Below are 16,755 nucleotides of genomic sequence, written 5' to 3'. Positions count from 1 at the left end.
TCTTTTGAGTATAAACAATTGCCAGTATTTCTGCTTCTATTAGATCAGGAGACACACAAGAGAAGACAACACTAAATTGTGAGAAAGGCAGCTTAAAGAGAAAGTAGGAAAACAGCAAAAATTCAATTGAGGAAGAGAAAGAGGTACTGCTGTGTACAGGAAAGGAACAAAGCAGAGATGAGGGATTGGGGTACTAGAAAGTCTTAGTAAGTAATAGAGGCAGGAACTGTATAAAGGAAATGTCTGTAACGGGAAAGGGCCTGTAGTAGCATTGCCAGCAGTATTAACGGAAGCCATTAAAATCTCTTGGCCCAGAAGTTTGCCATTGGATAAAATTTGAAAATAAAACCCATTAGAGTGATGACCATTCCCACCAGAGCTCATGCTGCTACTGAACCAGGGTTTATAGCGAAGGTGCCTTGTCTCCATTTCAGAATGTGATGTGGTGACCCATTTGGCCACTCTGATTACCGAACAAAATGAAGAGTCAATAAGAAAACAAAGAAACCTAAGCACCTAATAGAAATGTCACAGAGTTCCTAGAATCCATCAACTTATTTTAGATCTAGTTTAAATAATCTCTTAGCAATAAAAAAATGCCCATTATGTGCTGAGCAAGAGACATAGGTCAAATTTACTACAAAAGAAGATTGAGAGAAACTGCTTGGGGACCACTGACCATACATCAAGCAGCCTCATGCGCGCGCGCACACACGCACACACACAAAAGCATGAGCAGCCCTGAGGGCATTACTGTATTAGCATATGATAGCACAACAGGATCACAGTGGCCCCCACTTGCCAGTCATTGAGGCAATGAATGTTCTGCAAGACCCAAAATTTCTATTAATGAAATCTAAAGAACATCTGATCCAAAATCTGTTAAATGCTTGAAATACTTTGATAACTTCCCAGCCTGCTGGGCATCCATACTATATCGAAATTAACAAATAACTCTCTGCCTTCTATTTCATTTGAGATCTGTAATTATTAGAAGACCCTCTCTTACTATCTGGTAAAACATGCTGCTTTCACCTTCACCCATCCTCTTTCAGTTTGTTCTCTGAAGCTACACACAGGTTTTTCCTATAATGTCTTTTCCTTTGGTCTTCTGCTCTAAAGCTACATAATCTCATTCTCTCAGCTCTTTTTCTGGTATCCTGCAAGGTGCCTTCACTGTCCTCTTCTATTTGTTCAGCTTTCAGAGCATGTTTCTGATGAGCACATGATTGGTCTATTACCACCCTTGTCCTGGACAGTGCTCTTATTCATGAAAGCTGAAGTTAAATGACCCTTTGTGAGTTACACCCCACCCCCACCCCCACCTCATTTGTTCCAGATCAGCTTCCACTGTATATCTTCCTAGTTCCAATATTCACCTTCAGTTTCTGGCCATTCCATTTTATATATTTTCCCTTACCATTGGAGTACTTGGATAACATATATTGAATCCTTCTTCCTGGCCAGGTACTCATTCATTAACTCATTTAGTCCTCACAGCAATACCATGAGTTAGGTACTCCTTATTTTCTCAGTGGAAGAAAGCAAGCTTGTCCAAGGTTACATCGTAAGTGGTAGAGTCAGAAATTGAACTTGGGCAGTCTGACTGTGATGTGCAAGACTGCAAGAGCCGCCCTTCTAACCTGGCTGTTACGCTCACTTTCAGTTCTGTTATTTAATGATGTTTAATATCATTAGGCCAGACAGACTTTTTGGATCCATCCCTGCCATAATCCCAGCTTATGGCCTTACTGATGAAATGGTAATACTGCTCCATTGCTCAAGACTCTTCTCCTGGACTGTGTCTAAATGGTCACTACAAACATCTTCCTATGTTAATACATTTAACAGGTCACCTCATGGCCCAGGAGGCTTTCTGTGCCTTCAAGTATATCTAGTACTCAGATATTTGAATTGTGTAGTTTAACTCAAAAAACATTTCTGTGTTCTCAGGGAATGTCTCATCTGGACTCCATTTATGACTAAAATGCCAAGCTAATCATAATTTTTGTCTGCAAATACTTTAGTGTAGTATTAGAGAGCTGTATATCAAAAGGCCACGGTTTATCTAGATTTCTTATTAGAAAGTTTCTTTTAAAGCAGAAGAGAAAACGTCTTAACTTTAGTCGTGGTATGGTGTCTGGCAAAAGAAACCATAAGCAAAGGAAAAGGCAAGACCCACACTGAGAGAAGTGATTAACAACCCAGATAAACAACAAAAGATTAGTATCCAGAATGTGTAAAGAACTATTTCAATAATTTGAAAGAAATGAGTAAAAGAGAAGCAACTAATTAAGGGGGCAAGGAGAAGAGGCACAGATATGAACAGGCCATTTACCCAAGAAGAAATCTGAATGGAGGAACAAAAAACAAAACATGAATGGATGCTCCATTTCAATTGTAATCAAGGAAACACAAATTAAAACCACAGGGAAGAAGGGCATCTGGGTAGTTCAGCAGTTGAGCATCTGCCTTTGGCTCAGGGCATTGATCCCCATGATCCCCGGGATCCTGGGATCAAGTTCTACATCAGGTTCCCTATAGGGAGCCTGCTTCTCCCTCTGCCTATGTCTCTGCCTCTCTCTGTGTGTCTTTCATGAATAAATAAATAATTATCTAAAAGAAAAAAACCACAGGGAGATGCCATTTACACCTACCAGATGGGCAAAAGTTCGTAAATATGATAAAATATTGCCAAACAATTCATGTCTTGCTAGACTCATGTCTCAACTCCTGTCTCTCACTAGTGGGAGAGGTATATAAATTGGTAAAATCACTTTGGAAAGCAGTTTGTCACAACAGAGGTAAATTGTGGATGCACATACCCATTACAAGCAAGCATTTCTCCTTCTAGGTGTCAGCCAGAGAGAAATTCCACACATGTGCATGGGGCATACAAGAGACCATGGTTTCTAATAGTGAAAAAGTGGAAACCACCTAAGGGCCCACTGTCAGGTGAAATGGAGAATTGAGCTATTGTTCGTTCCCACAGTAAAACACTGTGTATCAGTGCAATGAATCAATGAGACCTACACTATCATTATAAACAGAAATTGAGTGAAAAAGTAACAAAAGGATGTAGTAATAAGATATTCTTTGTGTCCATTTTAAAAACAAAAACTAGTACATATTGTTATATGTACCTGTGTTGTAAAAGTATAAAAATGCACATCAGAATTATATGTACTAACTTCAGGAAAGAAGATACCTCAGAAGGAGCTTTAGAGAAGCTAGCTTTGGGGGTTATGTCTGGATACAAGAGAACAATTAAGCAAATCGGGCCAAGTGTTAACATCTATGCAGTTTGGGTGATGAGTGCTTGCTGCTTGCTCTGTGGTGTTTTCCCCCGTTATTGGATGTTTGAAATGTATTAGAATTTTTTAAAAAATTATACGTGGAAAAAAATTATACGTGGAATGACCCAAGCAGAGTAAAACTGCAATAGTTAACTGTTGGTCCTACAAAAACTGTATGACTTACTAAAGCAAAAGAGATTCTGTGCATCGTCCATACCTGTATTCAAACCATAATTAGAATCTTTTTTCCAGATCTCATCTTAGGATGGTTATTTATGCATTTCCTTGGCCAGAAGCAAAATTAATAAGGATAAGGTGCTCTAAAACCTTATTTTCCCCCATTAATTTTGTATGCTTTTGTACTAGATTACAATCCATGTTTCATGCAGAGCTTTCCCAGAGTGTGCAAATGTGCCACAGCTAGAAAACCAGTCTTTTAAGATTTTGGCTTTTTGACCTCACAGAATTTGGATGAGTGATAAGCAGAATTTTTTGCCTCAAGTGCATATTATTGCCAATTTATGGGGTTTTTTAAAAGACATTTCTGTAGTTAACCATTATGCTTGGGCAGAAGGAAATGAAAACAAAAAGCATGGTCTTAGCAGAGACAATGTCTATGGAGTCAAAGTCTACTGACTCGCATCCCCTCCTATGTAAAAGGCAATTTTACTTAGAACTGCTGTAATGTAGATTAAATGATGATAATGTGTGTCTAGCATCTAGCAGCTAAAGGGCACATAAATATCTCTGACTTTGCTTCTCATTTTCTTGCATGTGAACTTGAAAGGGGGGAAATAAGAAGCATACCAGAAGTTTAGGAGAAACCTAGCACTTCCTTTCCAGCTCTGAGTCTTTTGTTACCACCACCCACCCAACCCTCCAGTCTTCTAACAAACCAAACTGAACCGAGGAACTGCAACAGCCACATACTGGTGTATGCGCTCAATGGGGCCACATAGCTATGAAAAAAGATGTTGCCTCAGCCAACGTGAGAGCGTGCATTAGTTTCTATCTCATCTGAGTTGACAGAATTCAGGTTATATTCTGAGTTTCGAAAACTTTCTTCTGATGAAAAAATAGAAGTTTCTTTGCAAGTTATGACGTCTATTGGCACCTGACCTAAAAGGCTCTCCTAGTAGATGTCACATCTGTTGTGAATATCTTTCCCACCTTGTGCTTTTGCATTTATGTTTGTGGTTTTTGACCAAAAAAAATAAGCTATGCATTTTCCCAATAGTTATTTCTATTGTTTTATTAATAAAAGGTTCTTGCCCATCCACAGAGGAGTTAGTCACCTATCTTTAAGTCTTTTCATGGTTCCATTATTTACACTTAACAATCTAATCCACTTTATAATGTTTTGTGTGTGCCATGAGGTGAGGCTATAAGCTGGCTTTTGAGTAAGAAGCACCACACTCTTTATTAATCCATCCCTTCCTTCCCCCATGCTTTTCATGATGTCTTTTATTTGCAGTGGTTCTTTCTCAGGAAAGAAAGTGTATCACAGTCACTCAGGAAACCTCAAAAATCCACTTAACTCCACTTTGCAAGATTCTAGCACATCTTGAGTAACAGAATCTTAAGTTTCCCTCTGATTGTTCCTGCCCCTGCTCTTTTGAGAGCCGTTAATTATGTCACATAATCTTCTGGATCATGGAGGGTCTGCTTAGAGATGTGTATTCTCTTCTACTGATAAACTTATCCTTGCATCTGCTGCACAATGTCCTCCTTATTGAAAGATAAGAATATATTTTAATATCTGGTAAAATAAGTTCCCATTCATATTTCAAAAACCTAAAAAATTGGCTGTTAACATGTTTCTCCAAAACCAGGGGGCCTGTTGGGAGAACTCTGTTTCATGCTGTTTTTTCCTTGTGGGTAACTTTTAGTAAGGCTGTGCTTCAAAGAGTTGTAATTATATTAGTTCTACTTTTATATCAGCAGGACTGAACAATCCATTTTTTAAAAAAGTTAAAAATAAAACCTTCTGACCTTCAACAAAATTTCCTTTTTCTATTTACCTGATCTTAGAAATTCAACCGTCATCAAACCCAGCTCTGCACAGAATACTTTTCCAAATGAACAGTAGCACTCAGCATTAGGTCCCAGTCTGGCAGCCAGGCAGTTAATTTTGCCCTTGTTTACTTTTGCATATATGAGATGCTATTTGGAAACTTGTTCTGAGTATCTTTTACAAGGTGAGGATATGTATACACTTGGGAATTTCCTTTTTCTGCATGCTTCTAAACGTTGGGTTGGGGGAGGTAGGGACAAGTGTTTCCTGCTTGCAAACACTTATGTTCAGTAAGAAATAAAGGCTGTATATAATAAATAGCCTTAAATTTAGTTAAGTCAGTAGCATGTTAAGAATTTACAAACATTTGCAGGATTCAGGTTACTCTAAGACATGTTATTAGTAAAACTTCTATCAGTAAATAATATCCATCATAGGCTTACGCTGATTGACTTTTATCAAAATTTATTTTATCACAAATATCATACCAAGAATTAACCCAGTGTACCTTTTAATTTTTTTAAAAGAATGCCATTGTGTGGGGAGCCTGGGTGGCTCAGTCAGTTAAATGTCTGACTCTTGATTTCTGCTCAGATCGTGATCTTAGGGTCCTGGGACCTGCCAGTATCAGGTTCCTCACTCACCGGGGAGTCTGCTTGAAGATTCTTTGCCTCTCTCTCTCTGCCCCTCCCCCTGCTTATGTGCTCTTGTTCTCTCTCAAAATAAATAAGTCTTAAAAAAATAGTAAGAATACCATTGTGCTGGGCTTTATAGGGATCATCTAAGATAAATAATGAGACAGCTTCTAGAACTATGAGTGTATATTTTTTAATGTTCCTAAAACTAATAATAATAATAATAATAATAATGTAATTTAACTATTCAAACTGTATGTTTATAGAAGAGATATGTAGAGATATAAAATGCTTACCAGTAATGTAAAAAAAAAATCTTTGTAACTTTGAGCACTTAAGGGAAAATCAGTATCATCATATTTTATGACCATACAACTAGAAATGCTAAATTTCAGTTTGGTGGTATTTGCTAACATCGTCAGAGCAAAGTAATAGAAGTTTTTTTCTGAGCTGCTAATTTTTCTGCAAATTTCCGTTTTTCTTCTCAAATGTTTCTTGTTTTTTTAGTATAATTCTGCTTCGACCTGTTCTTTTTTTTAATTTTTATTTTTATTTATGATAGTCACACACAGAGAGAGAGAGGCAGAGACATAGGCAGAGGGAGAAGCAGGCTCCATGCACCAGGAGCCCAACGTGGGATTCGATCCCAGGTCTCCAGGATCGCGCCCTGGGCCAAAGGCAGGCACTAAACTGCTGCGCCACCCAGAGATCCCTCAACCTGTTCTTTATTCAGTTGTATGCACTTACTGAAATAGAGCTGTGCACTAATTGTATAAAAGCCAAATCTCATTAAAATAAATTCAGCCCAACAAAATTCTTCATACTCTCTAACTTTGATTCCCCAGCCAATTGCCCCCCTGAAGTTTGAAGAATTATTCTAACTATAAGAAATTCTCCTATTCTGTGACAAACTTATGAATGCATCCTTGGACTTCTCATAACAAATTTTACGTATTTACTCAGTGGCATTCTGGTCCTGTGACAAAAAAAACTGAATAAATGCTGGACAAACTTCTAAGAATGGTTGCCTTAAATGACATCTCCTGTTTACAATTGTATGATGTTCTATGCAGCTATATCGAGATACATTGACTAGGAAAAAAATACACCCACTTTTTCAATTCTGTTAGGCATACCCCCCCATCTCATTCATCTGCTCATTCGTTCATTCATTCAGTTATTCAGTAGATACCTGTTAGTCACCTGTGTGCCTCGCAATGCACTAAGCTCCCAAGAGCCCTTGCCAAATAAGAGCCCTTTATTTTAGAGCTTACTCTCCAATTAATTTTGAGCATGCATGAAAACTTCAGAATTTTCTCCCTTTAATTCTAATCTGTAAGTTGTCTTTGTTAGTATGAAATATTTCAAACATTCAGGAATATACCAAAAATATTGTTAGTATGAAATATTTCAAACACTCAGGAATATACCAAAAATAATAGAATACCCAAGTACTATCACATAGGTTAACAGACATTAACATTTTGCCATGTTTGCTTCAAATCTCTCCAGCTATAACCATTAACTTTAAGTTGGGATGTTATTCTGTGTATATTATGCACATTTTGTACTTGTATTGCATATCTATATGGTATTTTATATGTTTTGTATTTTACATAAATGATTTCACATGGTGTGTACCCTTTTGCAATTGGATTTGGGAGGGTTGATTTCTATTCAACATTGTTTTTTATAATTTTCCATATTGATGCATGCAGGTATAATTCATTTTGTTGAAGCACTGTGTAATACTCTATTTTGTGAATAAGCCACAATTTATTTCTCCATTCCTTTGCTGATGCATAGTCAAATTGTTTCCAATTGTTTTCTTATATATGTGTGTGAGTGGTTCTGTCGGGTGTATGCCCAGTAGCAGACTTGGCAGATCCTAAGAGTGTGCCTATTTTCAATTTTACTCTATCAAAGTGTGGTCCAAGATGGCAGAATCATTTACAAATCTGTTTTAAGTAAGGTGTGGGTTCAAGTCTTGTCGGTAGGTTATCATTCCTTAGCTTGTCTATTGTTAGATTTTACTGTGTAGTGTTTAAATTCTTATTATTTGATCAGTGATAGATAATGGATGATTTTATTTTTTAATTAGAATTTTATTATTTCATCTGTTAATAATGGCTTAGGCATAAATGAATAAGGTAGCAAATTATACAGGCTTTTTAAATGACAAAGAATATACATTTTCTAACATTTTTCTCAGTCTGCCAATCATTTAACTTAATTTTATTTTTATTTTTTTAAGATTTTATTTATTTACTCATGAGAAACACAGAGAGAGAGGCAAAGATGTAGGCAGAGGGAGAAGCAGGCTTCCTGTGGGGAGCCCAATGTGGGACTCAATCCCTAAACTGGGATCACGCCCTGAGCCAAAGACAGACACTCAACCGCTCAGCTACCCAGGCATCCCCCTAACTTACTTTTAAACATACCTTAAATTAGTATTAAGTGCTTGATTTTGAGTAACTATGTTAGTGGCTTGAGAAACCATGACATTTTAATTATTCTGTTGTTAAAACCATAAATTTCATGTAACTTTATAATCTATGTTAAGAGTATTAGCTTAACAGCATATTTTGAAAAGATTTTACATACAGATTTAAAGTCTAGTGATGAGTATGAACTTTTCTTTTCCTTGAAAGATTTTACAACTAAGCAAATGAAATATCACAAATAAGCAAAGAGCTTTGAGCAGATCTGAGCTTTGCAAATGCTAGAGCTTTGTTTCATAAATTTTAGTTCTTTAAGGTATTAAGAGGTTATATTTTCTCATTCTTTTTAATGTGTTTACCTCAAGTGCTTTAAGAAGTAGGCTGAATTTTAGCTGCAACAGATGTATCATGCAGGGAATATCCTGGTTTAAATTCTGAAGTACTTTCACTTCTGCTTGCTTCCCCTTGAAATCGTCTAGAAAGAAGTTGGCACATTATTTTGCGGATGTTACTGGACATCAGGAAATACATGACTGGATCTAAGCAGCTATTGAAAGATGAGAAAACCAACATGATCTCGTTGGTTTTGTGAATGATTTCCTTCCAATAGCAAGAAGACCCATTTAGCTGTGAAGAAATATAGACAAATCGGAAGGCATGATAGGGAACAAAACATACAGTAAAAATGATAAGTACAATAAAGGAATTCCGGGCTGTTTTGGCATATTTACCAGAGTTGGGAAATTTTGACCTCCTTTTGGAAATCCTCAGTAGATTCTTGCCGATCTTAATATATGAAAGGATTATTAGTAAGAAAATTAGCCAAAACATTACCACAAGGGCATAGTTAAAAATTGCTTCTCCTTTGGCATTACGCTTCTCTCTATAATGGAAACACATTGTGGAATCATGATCTCTTCTCTTAGGGGTTAAAATAATCATAATTAAAAATACACCAAGAGCAACTATCCATACTATACAGCAAACGTAAATACTTTGTTTAGTTGTTGTTGTCCTCCGTTGTTGTATAGACCGATTAATTTTTATGTAGCGATCCAAACTGATGAATCCAAGCAAAATAATGCTAATGTACATGTTCATATAAAATAGTGTTCCCACAACCTTACAAAGGATCACACCAAGTGTCCACTGGTTCCCATTAATGTGATACATTATTCGGAAAGGCAGGCAGAAGATCAGTAAGAGATCTGCAATGGCTACATTCAGAAGGTAAATCTGTATGGAATTTCTTTTGCGGTGGATACCCAGAAATACGTAGAGGGCAATTATGTTTCCAATTAGTCCCACGATGAAAATGACAGAGTAGGATATTGTTAGCATGCTAGAGAGTAGTTTCTCATCCATGGAACAGTTATTTCCTGGGACATGACTGCTTTGGTTAGCCATTACGATCACTTCCTGGGAGGAGTAAGGCCAGCTGTGGGCTGAAGTGGTCGTCGTTGTTACATGTGACTTCTCATTGTCCGGTGTAGGCGTCAAAAAGTGGAGGTGCTAAGTGGCATGTTCCTTGTGTGTAGCTTTTATGTCTTCAGATTTTTCCTACAACAGAATTGCGCCACTGAGTCATTTGCCATTTTAGTAACAGTCACTTTAACTCAAAGCTCAAATAATAAATTATTTTTAGATGTGAGGAACGTTGAGTATCTACACTAGGTATGTAGCAGCATTACGGTCTCATAAAACAAGCAGTAAATGTAGTAGAGTCTTCGGGAATGTCCTGCTCTAACCTTTCCTATGGCTATGGTATACGTTCAAGGTTTGTTTTATTTAACCTTCCCTGGGGAGTTTGTAATGGGAATAGAGATGGAGGTCAAGAGAAATGACAGCTCCCATTGTTCAAAGATAAGGGTCAATTTACATAAAGGTAGTTACAGCCATGAGTGAGTTGGGCCCACTGCTGACCCCTGCCCAGCTCCATGCCTTGACACCTTCCCTTGTAAATGGCATTCATTCCTTTTGACTAAGAAAGGGTGTTACACAGTATAGGACAGATAAACTGTGGCAGTCTTCCATTCCAGGGTGAGAATAAAGGAAAAAGTCCTCAATTTCTTCTTTTACAACCTAAGACCAAGTTGGATATATTAAAAATCATTTGCCTACAGGACAAGCTGACCAAAAGAGCAGAGCACGTTAGGCAGATTCTTGTAACCCTGCAACCGGAGAGTAAAGTAGCCAAGCAAGCAAGTTGGGCGGCAATGTCCGCCAATTAGGCCAGACAGTCTCCTGACCTAGAAACGTACAGTGATAATGTAGATGGAAAACAGGATGTGCATTCCAGGATTTTGAAATAACTGCAGTTTACTATGCCCTGAGTTAGGTAACTTGCAACTGTTGCTAGAACCTTGTCAGAGACAGTGTATGAACTACACTTGTTTGTGGCAGCAGAGAATGTTAACAATGCTACCTGTTCTTGGCCCTTTCCTGGGCATTGACTGCTATGAAGAACTCAGTCTGAGAGGCCATAATAAGGAGCTAGAAGACACGAAGAGAGGGTTCCAGGAGGCCTTATCCCTTTCCTTTCTTAGTGACTGCCCCATTTCTCTATAGCAGCCTCTTGGCAGATGTAACATAAAGATGTTCAGAGCAAGGTTACCAGAACCAGACTAACTAACTCTGTGACCTTGATTCAACCAATTAATCTTTTCTAAGTCTCATTTTTCTTACCTATAGAAATGTAAAATGTGTATGAAGAACTTAACCCTAGCACATAAAAGTACTCCATGAAAATTGGCTTTTAAAAAAACACCTTTGGACTAATCTCATTGTAGTAAATTTTCTACACCTGGCTAAATACTACATGGAAAATGAAGGTGAACAAGACCAAGATCCTGCTCTCAGTAAACCTTTTTGTAGGCATGTGCATTCAAATTCTGAATGCTATGAGGTAAAGTGGGATTTGAATTACAGTAACTTCTTGATGTCACATGCTACGCAGAAAAAAACATTTGGAAGAACGTAGCCTTTCTTGAAATCCTATCTCTAATTTGATAGAGAAGAAATCATGTCATGGAGGGTAAAATTCCAGTTTAAAATCTTGTCAAAGAGAGAAAATTGATTCCAGGGAAAAGGAACCTACTCATGAAGAGGAAGTTATGTAATCCCTGATAAGAGCCTGTCACCAGAGCTCAGGTCCATGGAGAGAGGGAGGCAGGAGGCAAGTCTAGTCTCTATCCTGTGTCTCAACTGCAGGAAGAGTGATGTTCGCAACATTTATAGAAACTTACAGGCTTGTCTTTGGTGATTTGAAATTCTAGAAGGAAAGGGCCATCGAGGAAGAATGGCAAGCTGCCAAAAAATTAAGCTGGTAAATGCGATCTGGATTACCAGGAAGAGGAAAAGAGTGCCTGAAGGAGGGATTAGCTTCCTGTGGTTACGTGGGGAGCTTGCAGAAGCTCAGGTGGAAACCTCTCATAGCCACCAGTGAAAGGGCACTTGATGGCAAGTGACATGATTTTGAGAGCTCAGATAGCTGAAATGACTGTAAGAACTCCTCTGTAAGCAGTTCTTTCTTTTTTTTCCTTCTCCCATGCTGCATTTTAAACTCCATTAGGATTAGGAACCTCATCTTTTTTGTTTACCTCTGTACCAAGTGCTCAGCCCAATAAATATTATTGAATGAAAGAGGGAATTTAGTAGAAAAGTATAGGTGAAGTTCTCCAAGTGGATCTCAAAATCAGCTGTTCAAGAACAGGAGGAGCTTTAGCACATTAAGAAATGAAATTGCAATTGACCATCGTTGCTGTGTTGGCAGCCTGTTGTGGCTGCAGCAAAAACTAACCCCATTCTCTGGTTGAAGTCATAGACAGGGAGTGTCTTAAGTGAAGGCCGTTACTACTAATCTGAAGGGTGTTACTGCCTGCCCCAAGCCAGCAGAACCTCACCTGGAATGCAGTTTTTCATCCCAACAGCACACTTGAAAACTGCCACAGAACAAATGGGGGAGAAAAGCCCAATTCATGTCATAGGAGTGAGATGAAGGAAACAGGCACCTTACCCTGGTGATGGGAAAGCTTTGCAAAGCCACAGAGAAAAGGATTGCACCTTGTGATCTGTGTTTTCAGAAAGCAGAACAAGGACTAATGAGTAGAACTGCAGAGACAGATGTTGCCTCCAATTAAGGAAATGCTGTTTTAGAATGAAACAGTCTATCTTGGGAGGCAGTGGGGGTCTTACCACCAGAGATCTCAAGACTGACACTGGTTGGGTCATTTGTAGAAGAGACACTCGGCGGCTCTCAATCTGGGCTACATATTAGAATCCCTTTGAGGGCTTTTTAAGGATACCAGTGCCTGGCTCCAACCCCAGATATTCTGATTTAATTGGTCTGGAATGGGCTCCAGGCAATGGCTTCCTTCAAAAGGTCCTCAGGGGATTCTAATGTGCAGCCAGTAGTGAACCCTTGAGCTAGATGGCTGGACCATTAACTAATATTTATTTAGCAGTTGCTGTGCACCAGGCAGTGGGTTAAGCACATTTATATTACTTCATTTGCCTAATCCTTATAGTAACCTTGTGATGTAAGTATTACAAAAGACCGTAATGTGGGGATCCCTGGGTGGCTCAGTGGTTTAGTGCCTGCCTTCCCCCCAGAGTGTGATCCTAGAGTCCTGGGATCGAGTCCTATGTCGGGCTCCTTGTATGGAGCCTGCTTCTCCCTCTGCCTGTGTCTCTGCCTCTCTCTCTCTCTGTGTCTCTCATGAAAAAATAAATAAAATCTTTAAAAGAAAAAAAAAGACGTAATGAGAGATTAAAAGGTTGTGAACTTTACCTAGGACCACACAGCTCTTAAATGGCAGTACCCAAGCTGGGGCTCAGATCTGACTAGCTTTTAGGGTCCATGATCCTTTTCGCTAAACCTCACTCCTAATCACGTAGGATCAGCATTTCCTTTTTTAAAGCTGAGTTCTGTCAGCAGTATTTGGACATGATTCCTTTAACATTATCTGCATTAGCAATTTTTTAAAAGACTTTATTTTTAAGTAATCTCTACATCCAACATGGGGCTCAAACTCACAACTTCCAGAATAAGAGTCACATACTCTACTGACTGAGCCAGCCAATTGTCCCTCACACTAGTAATTTTAAGAAGAGATTATACTTTGTAGTTTTTCTTCTTTGGAAAAGGTATTAATCTTTTCATTTGCTCTGTCCATTTTAGTAAGTTAAGTCCAGAATTGACAGAATCATAAATTATTCATCAGAACATTCAACACATCTCCCAGAGCATATCTTTTCAAACTTACTTCTAGGCCTGCAAGCCATCATCAAGATATTTCTAGAAAGCTGTTAGCACAAAGCATATATCCTGAAACCATTTGCCCCAGCTCTAATCTTCCAATAAAATAAATTAATAATAGTTGGACAGGGTTGCCAATAAACCTTTCCGGTTTCGCTTTATTTGTAAGCTTAAAGAAAATAAGGCAAAAGCAATGCATTTGTTTAAATAGTAATAGTGCCCATCATTTAGAGCTGTGTATTAGATGGCTGATGTCCAGTCATTTACTAACGAATTAACAGATTAGATTCTGTTTTACACTTAATGGCTGATTTTCACCTCCATTACACTGTGTCAATCTCTCCCTGTTCTTAAGGCCATTTATTGATGTATTAAAAACGATTCATTTGGTTTGTTAACACTGGCCAATGAGGACAAGAAACAAACCACTGGTGTTCATGTAGTGGACTAATTTCCCCATGGGTATTACTTGTGACTTGTGTACTATATTGAAGTGGTCATAATGGTTTTCTGATAGTAGATGGAAAAAGGGTTTTCTTAAGGTTGTTACTTGACAAATCCTGAAGTTTGTCCCCTGTGTGAGTGCTGCACTGTACCCAGCACCATCACCCCGCTGGCCAGTGGTTTTCAACTGGCTCGTGATGGAACTTCTGTACTAGAGGGCAGCACCCAGCAGATTCCACTGTGGCCTCCAAAGAGCAAAAGCTTTGTAAATGGCACTCTGGGTATGTTTGTGAAAACATCACGTTGCTATGTTAAAATACATACCTACTTGGCAGTGGTAGCAACCTTTCCCTGTAGTTTGATTTGGTAGCAGCTGAATCATTCAGGCCATGCTTCAAAAATTGCATTAATTGCTGCATACAGAATAAAAATTGCAAGCATGTTACTGTGGAAATCATACTATTAGTAGTATATTAGGTTTTGTTATAAACTTAACTGTGTCTAAAAACAACACATTTTAGAAAATTTCAGCTGAATTAACTCACATGTATTTTGCTTTTTCTTTTCTCTAATATTCACCTTATTTACTTCTGAAACACCAAACTTAACATTTATTTCATCTGGCAATTATCGTAACATAATCACAATATAATAAAGTATAGCCAGTGCAAATAGGGAGACAACAAAACAATAAAGTTAACAGGTGATCATTTATAATACATTGGAGATAAAATTTGTTGCACACGACAATAACTTCTCATGAGTTCAAGTGGTTCTCCAAGTCTTTATGGCAATACACAAAGGACAGTATAAGCAATGTGACAGTATTGGTAGTATGAGCTTCAGTACCCACAGTGTCTTCAAGTAAGTAAGAAGACAACCTCATTTTAAGTCAAATCAAGGCAGAGGTGCCATTCAAGCAGTTTACTCAGGGCTCTAAAAAGCAAAGCACTAGTCAATTGAAGCAGGTTTCACTTTTAGTATTCAGATCATCACATTTTAACCGAAATAATGGGTCATTTATATAGTTGAAATCAAGGAGTACTCACAGGTCAGGCTCTCATGCAGTAAAAGCAGAACACTAAGCTTCCCTAAACACAGAGACTTGTCTTTCTGTGTCAGCTGGGCTCCTCCATCCGGTCGTGGTACAATTGGTTGAGGTCGGGGTTTTTTTTTTTTTTTTTTTTTTTTTTTTAATTTGCATGTAGTAATAAGGTTGGGGTTTTTTTCCCTTTTCTTTCTTTTTTCAATATGCTGTTCCTCTGATTCCTTGTGAAAATGGTAAAAAGCCCACCAGCATGCAACCACTTTATGTGTAAGCTCAGTCAACACTTCATAAAATTATTTTTATCTTTTCTATGAATACCTTTCACCTTGACTATCGTAGGAAGTCTTCCCTTATACCCCCAAATAAAGAAGTTTTACGAATTCTAAGCATAATTATGTATTTTCTATTTTTGCCTAAGAAATGATGCATAGTAAGCACTGAATATCTATTTCTTTCATGATTCATTTTAAAAATTAAGTTATTCACATAAAATGGCATTCCTGTATTGAATGTACTAACATCAGTCATGAATTATTTTATTCCTTAGTTTTTTAAGCTTTATTTGATCTGTGCATTATTTTAGTAGACTTTCATGTATTCCTTTAAGACCTTGGATTTATTTTCTAAAACAGTGTTACAATCTTAGGACTAGATGAGATCTGTGATGGTATTCTCCCCTTTTTGTCACTACGATAAATTCTCCCAAGTAACTTGAAATCTCTGTTTTTAAAGATAATAATAAAGGAATTCTACAGTTTTTATTTTGGTTCCAGTCCAGTATTTAATGACTGTCCATCTATGTATCTGCTGGCTCTGCAATTTCATGGCATTTCCCTTTTTTCATTGTCATCTGAAATGAAAGATTAGTTTTTATTCTCCCCATATAATCGTTAGCTTGCAGCTTTGTTTACACTAAATAATATTTAACTCACTGGGCTTTATCTAACATTTTAATTATTTCTGGATACATTCACTTTTTTAAATGCATATTCTCCAGGGCTTTTTTGTTGTTGTTATGAATATTACACATGGGACAGAATATTTTAAAATTGCTAGGATGAAAATATGTCATAGCTCTTACTTCCCCTTTGAACCCCTGAGAAGGAAGAGAATTACCATGTTGGTCTGGCAGGAATTTTGTGTGTGTGTAGTAAACAACAACAAAAACAACCACACCATATTAAACTTGCTATCTTAATTATTTTTAAACAGTTCAGGAGTGTTAAATATATATATATTGTTGTGCAGCAGATCTCTGGAACTTTTTCATCACCCAAAACTGAAACTCTGTTGGCAGTTACCTTTCTACTTTATGTGACTTGGCTATTGTAGATAATTCATTTGAGTAGAATCATAGTGCATCTGTCCTTTTCTGACTGGCTTTTTTCATTTAGCATAATATCCTCAAGATTCACCCATATTCTAGCATATGACAGAACTTCCTTCTTTTTAAGGCTGCATAATGTTTCATTGTATGTGTATATATCACATTTTCTTTATTTATCTGTCAGTGGACATTTGAGTTACTTCCACCTCTTTGACTGTTGTGAATAATAATGCAATAAACATGGCTGTGCAAATGTATTTTTTTGTGATCCTGGCAGAATTTTTTGTAGAACT

The 16,755-nt window shown here is 37.6% G+C and overlaps 2 protein-coding genes across 9 annotated transcripts in view; one reads left to right on the top strand and one right to left on the bottom strand.

Moving 5' to 3' along the window:
* Positions 1 to 16,755, top strand: part of CASK (calcium/calmodulin dependent serine protein kinase) — a 348,892-nt gene that overhangs the window by 193,521 nt on the left and 138,616 nt on the right. The gene's annotated exons all lie outside the window — the stretch shown is intronic.
* On the bottom strand, positions 6,227 to 15,192 carry GPR34 (G protein-coupled receptor 34). Its single transcript, XM_055337540.1, has 3 exons — positions 15,137 to 15,192; positions 14,412 to 14,500; positions 6,227 to 9,946 (listed from the first exon to the last, which is right to left on the bottom strand). The coding sequence occupies exon 3, from the start codon at positions 9,791 to 9,793 to the stop codon at positions 8,756 to 8,758; it is 1,038 nt and encodes a 345-aa protein (XP_055193515.1). The 5' UTR covers positions 9,794 to 9,946; positions 14,412 to 14,500; positions 15,137 to 15,192; the 3' UTR covers positions 6,227 to 8,755.

The sequence above is a fragment of the Nyctereutes procyonoides genome, unplaced genomic scaffold, assembly GCF_905146905.1.
Source record: "Nyctereutes procyonoides isolate TBG_1078 unplaced genomic scaffold, NYPRO_anot_genome, whole genome shotgun sequence".
Taxonomy (NCBI): domain Eukaryota; kingdom Metazoa; phylum Chordata; class Mammalia; order Carnivora; family Canidae; genus Nyctereutes; species Nyctereutes procyonoides.
Note: the sequence above shows the minus strand (reverse complement) of the source record. Positions and strands in the feature narration are given on the sequence as shown.